The 14,768-nt window shown below is 40.8% G+C and overlaps 2 protein-coding genes across 5 annotated transcripts in view; one reads left to right on the forward strand and one right to left on the reverse strand.

Annotated features, from left to right (window-relative positions):
• The window catches only part of pde4d (phosphodiesterase 4D, cAMP-specific), a 153,757-nt gene extending 148,808 nt beyond the window's left edge, over positions 1 to 4,949 (forward strand). For all 4 annotated transcript variants that reach the window (XM_076271023.1, XM_076271024.1, XM_076271025.1 and 1 more), the window contains 4 exons: positions 605 to 759; positions 920 to 1,042; positions 2,031 to 2,213; positions 2,535 to 4,949. In XM_076271023.1, coding sequence (XP_076127138.1) covers positions 605 to 759; positions 920 to 1,042; positions 2,031 to 2,213; positions 2,535 to 3,041 — 968 coding nt within the window. In that variant the 3' untranslated portion in view covers positions 3,042 to 4,949. The remainder of the gene's footprint in view (positions 1 to 604; positions 760 to 919; positions 1,043 to 2,030; positions 2,214 to 2,534) is intronic.
• Positions 4,950 to 7,067: 2,118 nt separating this feature from the next.
• On the reverse strand, positions 7,068 to 12,455 carry rab3c (RAB3C, member RAS oncogene family). Its single transcript, XM_076271046.1, has 5 exons — positions 12,227 to 12,455; positions 11,517 to 11,735; positions 10,538 to 10,656; positions 10,013 to 10,137; positions 7,068 to 9,159 (listed from the first exon to the last, which is right to left on the reverse strand). Exons 1-5 carry the CDS (start codon positions 12,242 to 12,244, stop codon positions 8,969 to 8,971), a joined length of 672 nt encoding a protein of 223 aa, XP_076127161.1. The 5' UTR covers positions 12,245 to 12,455; the 3' UTR covers positions 7,068 to 8,968.
• Positions 12,456 to 14,768: the final 2,313 nt, after the last annotated feature.

Below are 14,768 nucleotides of genomic sequence, written 5' to 3' on the forward strand. Positions count from 1 at the left end.
GGCTCTTTATTATTCACACTGCAGTGACAGTGCCCTGCACAAGGCATAAGATTAAAATATAAGGGATTCAATATGACATTAAAATAATGGAAGGAGCAAAGCAAACTGTAACATCGAGCACATGTTCCTTATCTCCTTTGGACTGCAAGAGCCTCCATGTCCATTAAAAAGCCATTCCCCCACGTAAGGTTGGCTGACACATCCCTAAGCGGACTTGTGCAACTGAACCACTATTGACATCTGGTCTGGGTGAAAACATACTGTAAGCCCCTTGATACTTGAGACAAGGCACGTGGATCTCAGAGAAACAATCAATTGTGCCCTCCACTCGTCCTTGTTTGTACATGTGCCTGTGAGTGTGTGTGTGTGTGTGTGTGTGTGTGTGTGTGTGTGTGTGTGTGTGTGTGTGTGTGTGTGTGTGTTTTTTCACTCAAAAAAATGCTTTATTGGCATGACTAATAAGACATTCATATTGCAAAGCAGTCATACATACATACAAAGCAGTCATACATAGGAGGAATAAGACATCTAAGTGTCTATGTGTAGACTTACATACTCTCTCTCTCTCTCTCTCTCTCTCTCTCTGTATGTCTCTATCTCACAGACTCTGAGCTGGCTCTCATGTATAACGACTCATCGGTGTTGGAGAACCACCACCTGGCCGTGGGCTTTAAGTTGCTGCAGGAGGAGAACTGCGACATCTTCCAAAACCTGACCAAAAAACAGAGACAATCCCTGCGGAAGATGGTCATTGACATTGTGAGTAGCCTAGTAGCCATAGCAGCAGCAGCTCTTCCTCAAGATACAATTCAAAACCATCAATAAGATTGATCTTCATTAGGTCACGTTAACATTCGCTTGTGTTCACTGACTGACTTCCTGTTTACTGTTTTTTGTTTTGTTATTTTTTCTTCCCAAGGTTTTAGCGACGGACATGTCCAAGCACATGAACCTGTTGGCCGATCTGAAAACTATGGTAGAAACCAAAAAAGTCACCAGCTCGGGAGTGCTACTTTTGGACAACTACTCCGACCGGATACAGGTACGTCTGTCAGCACGTAGCTATTCCCAGCGTCCTTATCGCGAATGTTCTGTCGTGTTCAGTCCAGTGGGTTCTCGGTGGGCCACCAGCGAGTTGGAAAATCTCTTCGTAATCAGCGGTGCTGTGATTAACTGCTCAATCAAGCTGTAATTATGACATAACCCACACAGAGGCAGAGCAGACCTTTGTTATGTATATAAACTGGATAAATGCAGTCTAGTGCGTGGTCCTGCACTGCATGCACGTCACAGTGACTCATGTGCTTGGTTGTGGGGGGTTCTGGGGGGTGGAGGCGGGCCTTGTTACAAGAATGTCATATCTGTCTTGGTATACTTTGAACTACTTTAAACTTCAAACTGTTTGATTGAAAAGTCTGGTTGAAAGTATGCTTTTCATCAAATATGTATATCAGCCTGGCTAACGTCAGACCTCATCTCATTGAGATGGGGTCTGGGAACTAGGCCTTCATTTTCTCGTATTTGAAACGTGGTTTACGAATGCCCAGAGCCATTAATTGGGCAATACGAATGTCTATCAAATGCATCTGTACGTAGCTTATAACGGCTTCGGTGTGTCGCCATTGTCTCGTGGCCCTCCCTCCGTTCTGTGATTGGTTCCTCCGTTGAGGTGAAAACGAAGTCCATAGAATCCAGGCTACCTAGCAGTGTGAATAAAATCGCGTGCGTAAGGCAGCATGGAAAAAACCCAGGCTAATATCAGTTCCTTTTTTATCTGAAAAGTTGACAGTAACGTGTAAATAATAGATTTTGTCATGTCCAGCATGGAGAGCTTGTATCTGCATAACTACTGCATACATACGGCACCTGCAAATATCATACTTTTACGCAGAAATAAACAACAAGAGAAAGGACTTCCGCCGAAATGACTTTTTTCTTATACCATGATCATTCTTTTCTTATGTCCTAATGTCCTTTGTGTGTGTGTGTGTGTGTGTGTGTGTGTGTGTGTGTGTGTTTGGCCCCATCAGGTCCTACAGAACATGGTACACTGTGCCGACCTCAGCAACCCCACCAAGCCCCTGCAGCTGTACCGGCAGTGGACCGACCGCATCATGGAGGAGTTCTTCAGTCAGGGCGACCGGGAGCGCGAACGCGGCATGGAGATCAGTCCCATGTGTGACAAGCACAACGCCTCCGTGGAGAAGTCACAGGTACAGCAGGAGACGGGGAGATACCCGTGGTGCAGCACCCACGCACACAGCACACATGTACTAGGGCTGTCATTATTATACAGCATTGGGCATTAGGGAGCAAGATGATCATGTTTTGAATGATGTGAAAATGTGGAGGATTTAATGTATTATGTCCCTTTACAGTAAAATGGCTTTTTTTGGCACTTTTTGTCAGTTGTCAATGGACATGTGTGAAGCAGAGGATTGGAATTAGTCTGTGTCCTAGACACCACTGTTCCTCTCGTTTTTAACAACTTCTCTCTCTCTCTCTTTCTCTCCCTCACTCTCTCTGTCCGGAAGGTGGGCTTCATCGACTACATTGTCCACCCGCTGTGGGAGACCTGGGCTGACCTGGTGCACCCGGACGCCCAGGACATCCTGGACACGCTGGAGGACAACCGGGAGTGGTACCAGAGCACCATTCCCCAGAGTCCCTCGCCAGCCCTGGACGAGACTGAGGATGGCCGACGGCCCGGTGGAGCCGCCGATAAATTCCAGTTCGAGCTCACGCTGGAGGAGGATGGCGAATCGGACACGGAGAAGGACAGCGGCAGCCAGCCCGAGGAGGAAGATGAGGAGGAAGAGGAGGAGGACAACAGCTGCAGCGACTCTAAAACTCTTTGCACGCAGGACTCAGAGTCTACCGAGATCCCCCTGGATGAACAGGTAGGGGAGGGGGAGGAAGAAGAGGAGGAGGAGGAGGAAGAGGGAGAGGGAGAAGGGGAGAGTTCGGACCCCTGTGTTTTAGTGGAGGAGGAAGAGGAGGTGGAGGAGGAGGACAACGAGGTGAAAACCGCCGACACGTAACACACAACACACAGAAAGCGCTCAAGAGACATTTTTATCTATCCACATTCAAACAAAAGGAGTCTGAGTTTTTATTTATTGTGTTGCACTCCTTTTGTGTAGTGTTTTTGTTGGTTTTCTATTCTCTGTTATGTTTTTTTTTTTCCTGGATAATATAATGCTTTCAATGTGTATACAGTTCTCACCTTCGCTCTGGTTTTTACTGGTTACCCTATGCCTTCTGTCACGCTTTTCAAGTCAATCCCCACCAGTTTTGCACTCAGGAAAATCAATTTCAGTCCATTCCAGATCTCATTGGTTTGTTTCTCCTCTTGTCTTGAGGAGAAAGATAACAATTTCAAATGTGTGAACATATTTCTTATTTATTCTGTGCTTCACCAGTCACCTACTGTAGATGCTGTCCATTTATGTTTCCTTTTCTTCGTTGAAAAGGAAGGCAGTATTTCTGTATTTCTAGAAAGATCCTGCCAAAACTACTTTAGAGACTGGTTGTGTCTTGAAGCTAAGGTGCAAATAATGGGACAGGGGTGTGCTTTTTGAAAGCATGTTTGAAAGCAGTGAGAAAAAGGCTACTGATTGTGAAAGGAAATTTACCCACATACCACACTTTGTGAAAGTTAAACAAGTTCAAGTCTTCCTAGATATCAACTGATCCTTCACTTCTTCATCCTCTTAAGTTGTTCTTGTAAGGTTCAGCTATTTTAACATATTTTCTGTCATCAGTGAGGTAACATACTTACAGACTGTCAAAATAGATACACTGCTCCATTAGCCACTACCTTGGTTTTTGTTGTTACCATGGTTACAGAGGAGCAGAATTTTGCACTTCTATAAAGTAAACACTCCCTTTGTGTCAGCATTATCCATTCATCTATCACATGGGTGATTTTGTTAAGAACTCAAGTCATGACAGATGTGTAGATTTTTCTGGCACATTTTGCCATTTTTACATTTGTGTGTGTGTGTGTGTGTGTGTGTGTGTGTGTGTGTGTATGTGTGCATGTGGGGGGGAAAAGAGTGATATAATTGATTGAGAGCTGTCACTGCAATGTCACTACTGATCATCCCCATGACATTTGCCGATGCAGCTCTTAAGCTCGAGAATCTCAATGCTTAAGTGCACCGCACATCGGCACCGGCATGAGTACGTCGCTCTCTGCTTTTGACGTTACATTACTTAGATTCCATAGTTTTCAATACAGCTCCGCACAGCACCAACGAACCCTTTTGCACCGCCGTGCTGATATGAATTTACCATGGGAATCATAGTCACCAAATGGAATTCTCATTGTTACATTATTCATTTTCATCAAAACATCAGACATGATCAGCATGAAATGAAATAGTTGGCCATGGATGCATTGAGCCACTTTTGCCAAATTTTTCTTTTTGTATTCTTTTACCTTTTTTCCAAAATTGCCAAATTTTTCTGTTTTCCTCTGGGCTTGAACAATGCTGCACTCTGACCAGCCAACCATCAGATTTATTTTGTGACACCTTTTGCTCTTATAAGTACAAGTCTCATGTCATTGTTATCGTTGCCTTTGTTTGGTTGCATTTTTTGTATTTATTATTGTTTTTCAAGTTATTATTCTGTTTTCAGTTTTTCTATTGGTTGTTTGTCTGATGTGCTGTTGGCATACAATGCAGTACTGTAGACCTGTAGCATTATTAACACAGCAGAATTGCAAGTGACTGTACCCAAATCTTTTTTTTATTTTATTATCCACTGTATAAAAAGACAATGTACAAATTTGTAACCCTGCTTATAAAAAAGTCCTTATTTTTAAATAATGTCATCAATGTGTTTATTTATTTCTGGTTTCTTTGTGCCAACTTTCTTTCATTATCACCTGACAACCTTACTTTCACAAGAGTAACTCATTTAATCTGTTTACAAACATGTATTTATTGTGCTGTAAAATAATAATATATATGTATATATATATATGTGTGTATATATATATATATATATATATATATATATATATATATATATTATATATATATTTGTTATTACCATGTTGTTGTTTGTTGCTGTAAATTATGTACATTTCTATCATCCCTTATGGTGATGGTGTTGCCGTATTATGTAACTCTTGTTGAGAGAATGTTTATTATACGTGCTTATTCAATGTAAAATAATTCCATTGATATCTGTCTCCTGATAGCTTGTTCTGTTTGGAGAAGGCAGGGTGAGGGGAAGAAAAAAACAAGAGTCCAAATTATTTTTTGTAGAGCAAACTCAAACTCTTGGCCTGAGGGCTGTGCCTTAAGTGTACCATGTTAGGTTTCGCATCTTCCTTTCCACTGCACTAGAGATACTATCAGCTGGAGTTGAAAACCCCTCTGTAGTGTTTGTTCCTGTCTTTTAATAGAAACACAATGTTTTATTTTCTTAAAAAAAGAGAGTGTCAGACCTCGAAGGGTCAGAAAGAGGGGGAAGTGTGAGTGGCTGAGTGAAGATAAAAAAAACACAACCATTTCTGTCGTTGTACACAGGCCAGTAGTTTGTTCCATGTGTGCACGCTTTGTTGCAGTGCATGAGTGGGAAGCTATAATAAGAATGTTCTGTTTCAGTCACTGCTGCATTTCTTTCTGACTGAAACCTAAACAGACCTGCAACAACATTACAAGTTCATCCCGACTTTATAGACGGAGAACCAGTCCATGCGTCATGCAATATGCTTTAGAATATAATACTGAAAGAAAAAAACACTTATCTTTCCGCCAGACGAAAAAAAAAGAAAGGCGTGATATTTTGACATGAGATGAAGGCAGTACCTTTATAAAAAAAAGTTGTGTTTAGCAATGGAGACTCTTACTTTGACACATACTGTAGACCCTTACAGCCCCGGATCAATGGAATCAGTGGGTACCTGTCAGTTTTGTGGTATCTGTCTAAGAATAAACAGAATGCACAAACTGAGCTTTATTTTGTTGTTTTTAGCACCACTTTTTGGGGTTTATGATTCCTTTTTTGAATGCCAACTTGTCTGGAGATTTCACAAGACTATAGAGTTGTTTTATTGGATTCCTTGTTTATTGCAGTCTATTGGATAGAACTGTAGAAGACACCTTCTGTAAAAAAAATACAAAATTAAATAAAAATGTTTTTATATGCAACAGATTAAATAAAGCATGGGTTGATACTGTCAGTTGAGCATCTTTATTTCTCTGCAACGTGCACCATACATCTCTAATGCAGTATAAACATGAAAAGTTTGACCTGATATGGTTCTAAGCCCTTTCAGCATCACAAACGGTCATTGTGTTTCCCTCTCATGGCAAACTCATATCAAATTACAAACAGTTAGAATTTAATGTTATGAATGTTAATATTACTTTTGTATGAATGTGTAAATGAAAAGTTAGATGCCTATAGCCTGTTACATATTGTCATTGCTTACATAAAGAGTTGTAACAGGGTGGTACTAAGGGCCCTATCTCCTGTGAGGCATTCACAATTTGCATACTAAAGGCGAAACTGTCTCTTGTAATTACATTACAACACGAGATTAAGTGGAATTAATTAAATCAAATTCAGAGCCATTTCATTGGCAACCCTGGACACATTTTGATTTTATGAGAAAACATTGAATTACTCTGCTTGTCCACAAGGGGGTGGTATAGACTCAGGCAAGTGATGATGTGGGCAAAGAATCAGAACAAGCACTCAGTGCCATTCAGGGACATTGTATTTAAGAAAGTCTAACAATTAAAGAATTTGGCATAAGTTCACATATATCTGTGGGATTCAAAGTTATGTGTGCCACTATGATATTTAGCAGCAGATTAATCTTTATACAACAACCTCACAAGACACCATTCTTGTATACGGTAAGTATTCCACACGTAATGCATCTACAAGAGACATTTCCATTCTCCATTTCTTCTTGTCAAATAAACTTTAACAAACAATTATGTAAGCAGGCTTCTGCTAAGCATATTTTCATACAACTGCAGGGAAATATGTTTGTGAGCACATAGATTACATAAATGATTGAATAACCATATAATAACAAGTACAATTAGGTAGTTTATTACAATTTGTGGACTGACTGGGTTTTTGTTTTTGTTCTTTATATTATTCTTTATATCACGTCCACTCCTCCATAAGGAAATGCTTTTAAATGTTTACTGTGCATGTATATATATATATATATAGCCAGGGAAATGGGAAATCACACCAGAATGATAGTTATGTCCGAGAATATGAAGTATATTAAGAATTATATTATTTCACCTATGGCTTATCATTTGGCACAACCACAATACAGTACAGCTGAGGGGCTACAGAAGACCTGAGACATACAGGGGGGTGCAGCACAACACTCTCATAGAGACATTTATTCAGTGAACAACTGTACGGTGGGTTGGGATTATACTCTCATGTTATCATGGGTCAGGATTGGCAGAGTGGACTAAAAGATTAGGGTAACTCCTTCTCAAACAAACACACTACAGGTTGTGAACAAATCTAGAAAATAGAGGAAAAATATACCGTAAGTACAAATACATACATACTACACACCTGCATCATTTGTCGTCTTTGTGAAACTGTACGAGCGTAATACAATTTGATTAAATAAATAAGCACATATCAATATTCACACACTAATAGATGTCCTCCCCTGAGAGACACAGGACTAGTGCTACCAATAATAGCATCAGACAGTACTGTTAGAATGCTCCATGTAAAACTAAAATGGCTGATACAGCATCAGGATAGTCACAGAAAGGTGCATTCAACACTGAATGTAGTCATGATAAAGGGATATTATAATGGTCACCTTTGTGCATGTATCCGAAGGTTATGTTCTCTGTCACAAGGTTATGTTTTCTCAGTCACTTTGGTGCATTTCTCAGATTAGATTATCAAGGCCAACCTCCACATCAGTTACTTGGGCACATCATAAAAGCAATTTCTCATTTTTTTGAACAAACAGCAATTGCTTTTGCATATCCATGCAATGAATTGTGTGCTGTTTTTTATATTATCAATTGCTCATGTCATGGTCAAAATAGATTACACAGGTTCTGTCTACTACCCCAAAAACATCTACAAATTAGTTATTTGCTTGAGTTGAGTCATTACATTGGAAACGTGTTGAACCAGTTATCCTATGCACTCTGTCAAGTATACTGTAATGCTGCCAAGAGAAATACACTTACTGTTGTGAAAATGTTAATGATGATTTGAGAAATGCACCAAAACCACTGAGAAAAACTGTTACCACAGTAGTTTACTAATAATCTCTGTGTATGGGAATGAAGTGATTTTATCCCGTCCAAAAAAAGTCCCAGTGCTACTGAACTCCCATCAAAAGTCCAGTGTCTCTCTTTGTGAAGCTCTCTCTCTTTCATAAGCATGAGGACTAATATGCTTCCAAAGGTATTCTGATCTGGCTTCCAACCAGACCTCTAAAACATTTACAGTTCTACTGGGAGGCAATTATGAGGGAACTCCAGTAGTAAGAGCCGAAGTAAGACAGAGCAGAGAATAAAGGTCAGTGTGATGTGGATATATACAGGTCGCTAATGTTGTGTGGACCCTAGTAGTGAAAATGCAATGAAAAGAAAATGCAGTTAACAGCTTCTGCAGATACTTGTACTTGTACTAGTTTCGCCGTGACTAATCCTGACTAATGGTGAGTGGATAAACCTTATGGTTATGCTTTACTGTAAAAGGCACAAACTATGCCTGACATAAGCGGTCCATTGGAGTATACTTTTATTTTCCCTAAAACCTACCCAAAGTAACATTTTGGCACTAGTGGGAGAGGAATGTGTGTGCATGGAATTTGAGCTACTGGCTACTGCATGTCACTGAGGGTGAGATAGACGTATAATTTTTTAGATGACAAACTGATTAACACACTGAATTCCCCTCCACTGAGACAGGCGGCTGGCTAGATGGTCGGCCATTAACAGCCGCAGTTTGGCTGCTGGGGGGGTGGTGGGTTGTCGGTCAGCTTGGTGGCCGGCGAGCCTGATGCCAGAGCAGGGTCGGCCTCCAGGCTCTCGGACATCTTGTCGCAGATGATGTCCACCAGCTTCTCGAACGTCTGCTTGACATTGATGTTCTCCTTGGCACTGGCCTCAAAGAACTCAAAGCCTGAGTGAGCGAGCGGAGAGAAGAGGAGAGGAGAGGAGAGGAGGAAGGAGTGGAATTAGGGGCGAGACAGAGAACAGTGGCTTCACACTCACAGAGCAGCGCTGCACTGCGCAGTGCAGACCATCTGGTGTGACAGCAACATGAGCCATGTGCCTGGACGAGTTCTCAGTCACAGAGGCACCGGGCACGAGCATTATGGGAAAGATCATGTGCAGAATAATAAGGCTGTGACTGTATCTGATCAATGTCACTGAGGTCCAGGAGGAACTGGAGGAGAAATGGTTGAACTGAGTGCAGCATCACTATTTTATTTCCATTGTGGTTTGGCTAACAATATTCACAGACAGACAGGCAGACAGAGAGACAAACAGATAGCCAAACAGAGACAGACAGAGTTAAATAAATACATACATAGATACATACATACATACATACATACATACATACATACATACATACATACATACATACAGTACATACATACTGTACATAGATATATTGGTAGCCTCAGCAGCAACTTAACATACAGCTGAAAAAGGAATTTTGACTGAAACATTTTGGCTTTTCAAGAAATATTGTGTACAGGACCTAAATTATCTCTATATCTTCCTCTACTTCAACCAGGATAGATGGATGAATGGACAGATAGATAGATAGATAGATAGATAGATAGATAGATAGATAGATAGATAGATAGATAGGCAGACAGGCAGACAAACACACAGACACACAGACACACACACAAACACAAACACACAGACAAACAAAAACAAAAACACACAGACAAACAAAACACACACACAAACAGACAAACAAACAAAAACAAAAACACACAGACAAATGTTTCTCCTACCCAGCTGTTCTGCCAGCAGCCGCCCGCTGTCCACAGACACCACTCTCTCATCGGACATGTCACACTTGTTCCCCACCAGAATCACCTGGGCATTGTCCCATGAGTACGTCTTGATTTGGGTCGACCTGAGAAAGGGACACCAGTCACTATCTCCAACACTCACATTAGCCTGACATACAGTCTTCAGCGTTAACACTGACACTGACTCAATTAACTCAGTTTATACATGCATGCTTGATCAAACCCATTCTCTTCTTCAAACTAAACATAATCTCTTCTGGCATGACTCATTACTAGTCTTTTGAAAGATGCCAAGTGCTATGATATAATAAAGCTTCTGTGTACTCTATCACAAAGAAATCATGATTATTCCACGTGTGACATTCTGTCACTGTCTTCCTCACTGATCACACACTTTGATATCACTACAGACAGTGCCAAAGACAACATCACCCAGGGTCAGCTTTTGGAGGCATTCTGCTGACACGGACACAGTCAGCCTGATGCCTGGTTAGAGGATCTTACCAGTCCTGGACGGCAGCGAAGGACTCCTCATTGGTGATATCATACATTAGGATGAAGCCCATGGCCCCCCGGTAGTACGCTGTTGTAATGGTCCTATACCTCTCCTGGCCAGCCGTGTCCTGTCAAAGCATCCAAAACACAAGCGTGTGACCATACAGTTGGTATGACAACTGGTCATTCCCTCCAAGGCTCTCTGTGTGCTAGTGGCTCATCATAAACTGTTCATTATGCCAATACAAGGATACAATATTATAAGAGGTATTATTTATCAAAGTATGGGTTTATGTAGTTTATCTACATATGGTAATGAGACAGGTGGCTCATCATAACAATAACAATTGCTGCTCTTCTGGTGCAAAGAAGCATGTGTAGACATATGAACACACAAACACACACACACACACACACACACACACACACACACACACACACACACACACACACACACACACACATACCCACACTCACATATACACACACAGAGATAACAACATTATGTGCACTCTTACAATGTCGCACAGGTATACCCGCACCCACACCCATACATTCAACTCCACCCCCATCCAACACTCCAATCTGAAAATAGCTTTCTGTGGCAGTCTGACTGGAAAATATTAGTTGAATCATGACAGAGTTGTGAAACCTTGGGGTCTATGAACACGCCTTTTCATCTGTGCTGTTTTATAGTCTTCTCGGGGGTTCTTTGGCTGAGATATAAAAGGTACATGGAGAAACAGCTGTTTAGCCAAAGGGGTGCTGTGGCTTTGGTACAACAGAAAAGAAAGACCTGGGTTCAATGGCTTTGGGCTTATTTCCGTGATTGTTAAACTGTAAAGCATTATTGAGTGGTACTGGATGGCCTGATCTTAGCAGGGATGGATTCTGGTTATTTACTGCCAATACACACACACACACACACACACACACACACACACACACACACACACACATACATACACACACAAAACAACAGATATACCCAGATTTGTAGTTTGATCCTCTTCTCATTCTTGTAGACAGTTTTCACTTTAAAGTCTATTCCCACAGTGCTGACAAAGGCTGAAGTGAACGCGTCGTCAGCATAGCGAAAAAGAAAAGACGTTTTCCCAACGCTGCTGTTTCCTATGATTAATAATTTAAACATGTAATCAAAGTTCTGATCTGAGCCTTCTTGCTTCCCATCTTGCGTCACAGCCATCTGGAGAAAAGTAAGAATTATCAGTAGTGAGCATCAGCAATTTCCGGCAAATGTTCAGGATAATGTAGTATGGCTGAATATGTGAGTTTTGGTGAACATCCGGTAAAACCTTTTATTTCAGCACCTGGGAACTGTCCCCCTTCTATATGCTCAATGCAACGACGGAGCGGGTGAACGTCACATGATTTCTGAACTTGGGAATCGTAGTAGGCTAGATAAACTACAGTATTCAACGCACAGCTGATTTTATCTTTACTTTTTGAACAAACGAATCGTCAGAATACAACAAGATACAATCTATCGTAAATTAAGTTAGCCTAGCCGAGAACTTCCTGATTGAAGCCTACAGCCGGGTTATGGAATAGGCCTAACGTTTCATAAACACAGACATTGAAATCAACCCTCTTAATTAACCTTTCAGAAGAACGTGTCAAAGATACGAATACCTTAAAAATCCCAGTGCAATATAAGATGATTACGCCCAGACTTACCTTCCCGTATAAATCCATTTAGCTGCTGAGTTCCCAAAAACCAGATTGGCTACGAAAGCTTCGAAAGGGATAGGGTACGCGTAGCCTAGAACATCAATCGATTCTATTGAGTTATTGCTCGTTTATATTATTCTGCAGATATGTATTCGAGGTTTACGTTACTGGACGCGGTAGACGAAATGAACATCTGAGGCAATGATGAATATTGCCTAGGACGTCACTATCCATCCTCTACCTAGTAGGCTAATCAAGCCATGCAAACGGAAACTGGGCGGTTGCTATGAGCAAGGAAAACCTTGCATCGCTCATAAAAACACGAGCGTGTAAATCGAAAGAGGTGAATTGCATGCACACATTTATTTTGTATGCAGTGATTAAAATGTAATATTATGTCTTTAAAAAAAAAAAGAGCACTGATATTTTCACAGTGGGTTTCAGATTAATAACAGTACAATTCACATTAACCGTCTATGCATTTTTCACAGTCAAAGACTATTAAGTCTATGAGCAGTATGCTATTATAGTATGCAGTATGCTAGCAGGTGGCATTTCGTTTATTTCACGGTTACAGTTGACATAATAACTATTAATAATAATTATTATTTGGCCAATCTTCTCAGGGCGACAAGGGTCGGTTCTGATGCGTTGACTAGGAGGAGAGGACTTCCGGGGGCCATAGTGGGCGGTATTCACGTCTAGTCTGCAGTATGGCTCACTAATTGTAAGGGGAGGAACCATTATTGATTTAAGCGTAGAATTCCAGTGACCTCTGTCCCTGTTTCGGTAGTTACAGTGTTGTGATGTTACAATGCACTGGCCTCTAAAAATCACATTTAATTGAGGAAAGTGAACTGTAAATAATGCTGGTAACAGAAACTTTATGACAATAAGATCATCTGAAAAGAATCAATAAAAAATGCCCTACAGCCATTCACTGTAACTGCAGAAGCACAGGAGAAAATCGTTATCACAAATTATTTATTCTCTCTGGACATGGGTCCAGGCCAGATGTTGTCCAGTCAGGAGGTGTATACCACTCATCTTTATTAAGGACCGTATTCAAGACTTGATGTCTTGAGTTTTCTTTTTTCTGGATTGCTTGAATCTGTGTTTGGGTCCAACTTGTTTTTCTGGCTTATGGGCCGTGACCCAACTATAATGGAAGGTAAATAAGATAACAACATTAAGTTGATTATTGAGGCATCTCCTGTGTATACACAGGATATAGATTACATGTATTTTGCTCATATATGCTATATACACATTTACACACATATTTGAAAAGTGGTAGTCTTCTTTTGTAGTAAATGTATTCCATGATTCCCACATCTAATGCCAAGTGTTTTTCATTCCTTTATTCCTCCATGGAAACACTTATATAATATTGAAAACCCTATTGGGAGTTTGGGTTGGCTGTGGCAGCACTCTGTGCAGTTGCATTAGATTACTGAAGAGCCACTGATTTGTAATGATTGACCTTCAATATGTCTGTTATATGCCTCCACCAGTGAAGATGCCAGACTAATGGACTCGATTCACCTTCTCTGTAGCAACTGGAGAAGTAAAGGCCTGTTTTACATTGCCTACCTCTGCATTGTGTCACAGCTGCATTATCTGGTGTTTTTCATCTAACGGGTTAAAGCATTCACATTTCCTATGAGAAGCACATCTTGAGCCTGGTCATCTGGGGCCAATTGTTCAAAAGTGATCTGTTCGAATTTTGGCTGTTGGATTGGATTACATTTTTAAAATGGGTGGTTCAAACATCAGATTATATCATGTAACCCAATCTTGGTTTTGATCTGGATAAAATTGGATTGGGATTCATTTGATCAAATATATATATATATATATACACTGTATATTATTTTATATATTTCATATATTAAAATTGGTGAATTAATATAACATTTTTTTGACAGGCTCTGACATCGTATCACTGATGAAGCCCACCCGCCTCTTGATGGTCTCCTTCACAGTGACATTTTCCTTTGGCACTTGTGACGAACAAGCAAAAATCTTTGGAAGAAGAGAGGCTAATTTAACGCGAGGAGAACTGATATGCCAATGACTGAGTGGTGCCAACCAGGTCTTCATGGTGTGACAGTGGCCTACAATGCATGCTTCAAACACCCTATGGATTGGGGCCATGGGGTAAACTCTCTATGGAAGGGGTGGCACAATCATCTGCTAAATGACAGAGGAGTGGACTGGAGGAAAACAATGTTTGGCATACAACAAAATAGAGGTGAGAGGTTGGGTTTTAAACTAACGAGATTTTATCATATAGGCCTGCTAAGAAGAAAGTGGTAGTGGTGAGCTACTGCAAGGGTTCCATTGTCACTCCATGAGGTCAATACATGGACATTTAATCAATTGTTTCAGAGTTTCTACTGTGTGCCAATGCAAACACAAAACTAGACATTGGAACTGTGTATTTGGGGTAGCCTCTCCAGTTATTAGTTATATAACTGTGTTCTTGGAACTGTTGTATCTGCGCCTAGATGCGCCACAGAGCGAGCGAAGAAGCGAGAGTAGGCTT

This window comes from Alosa pseudoharengus, unplaced genomic scaffold, assembly GCF_046254945.1.
Source record: "Alosa pseudoharengus isolate Yale_2024_CS ecotype anadromous, Long Island Sound unplaced genomic scaffold, YU_APseudo_1.1 YU_APseudo_1.1_scf_6, whole genome shotgun sequence".
NCBI lineage: Eukaryota > Metazoa > Chordata > Actinopteri > Clupeiformes > Clupeidae > Alosa > Alosa pseudoharengus.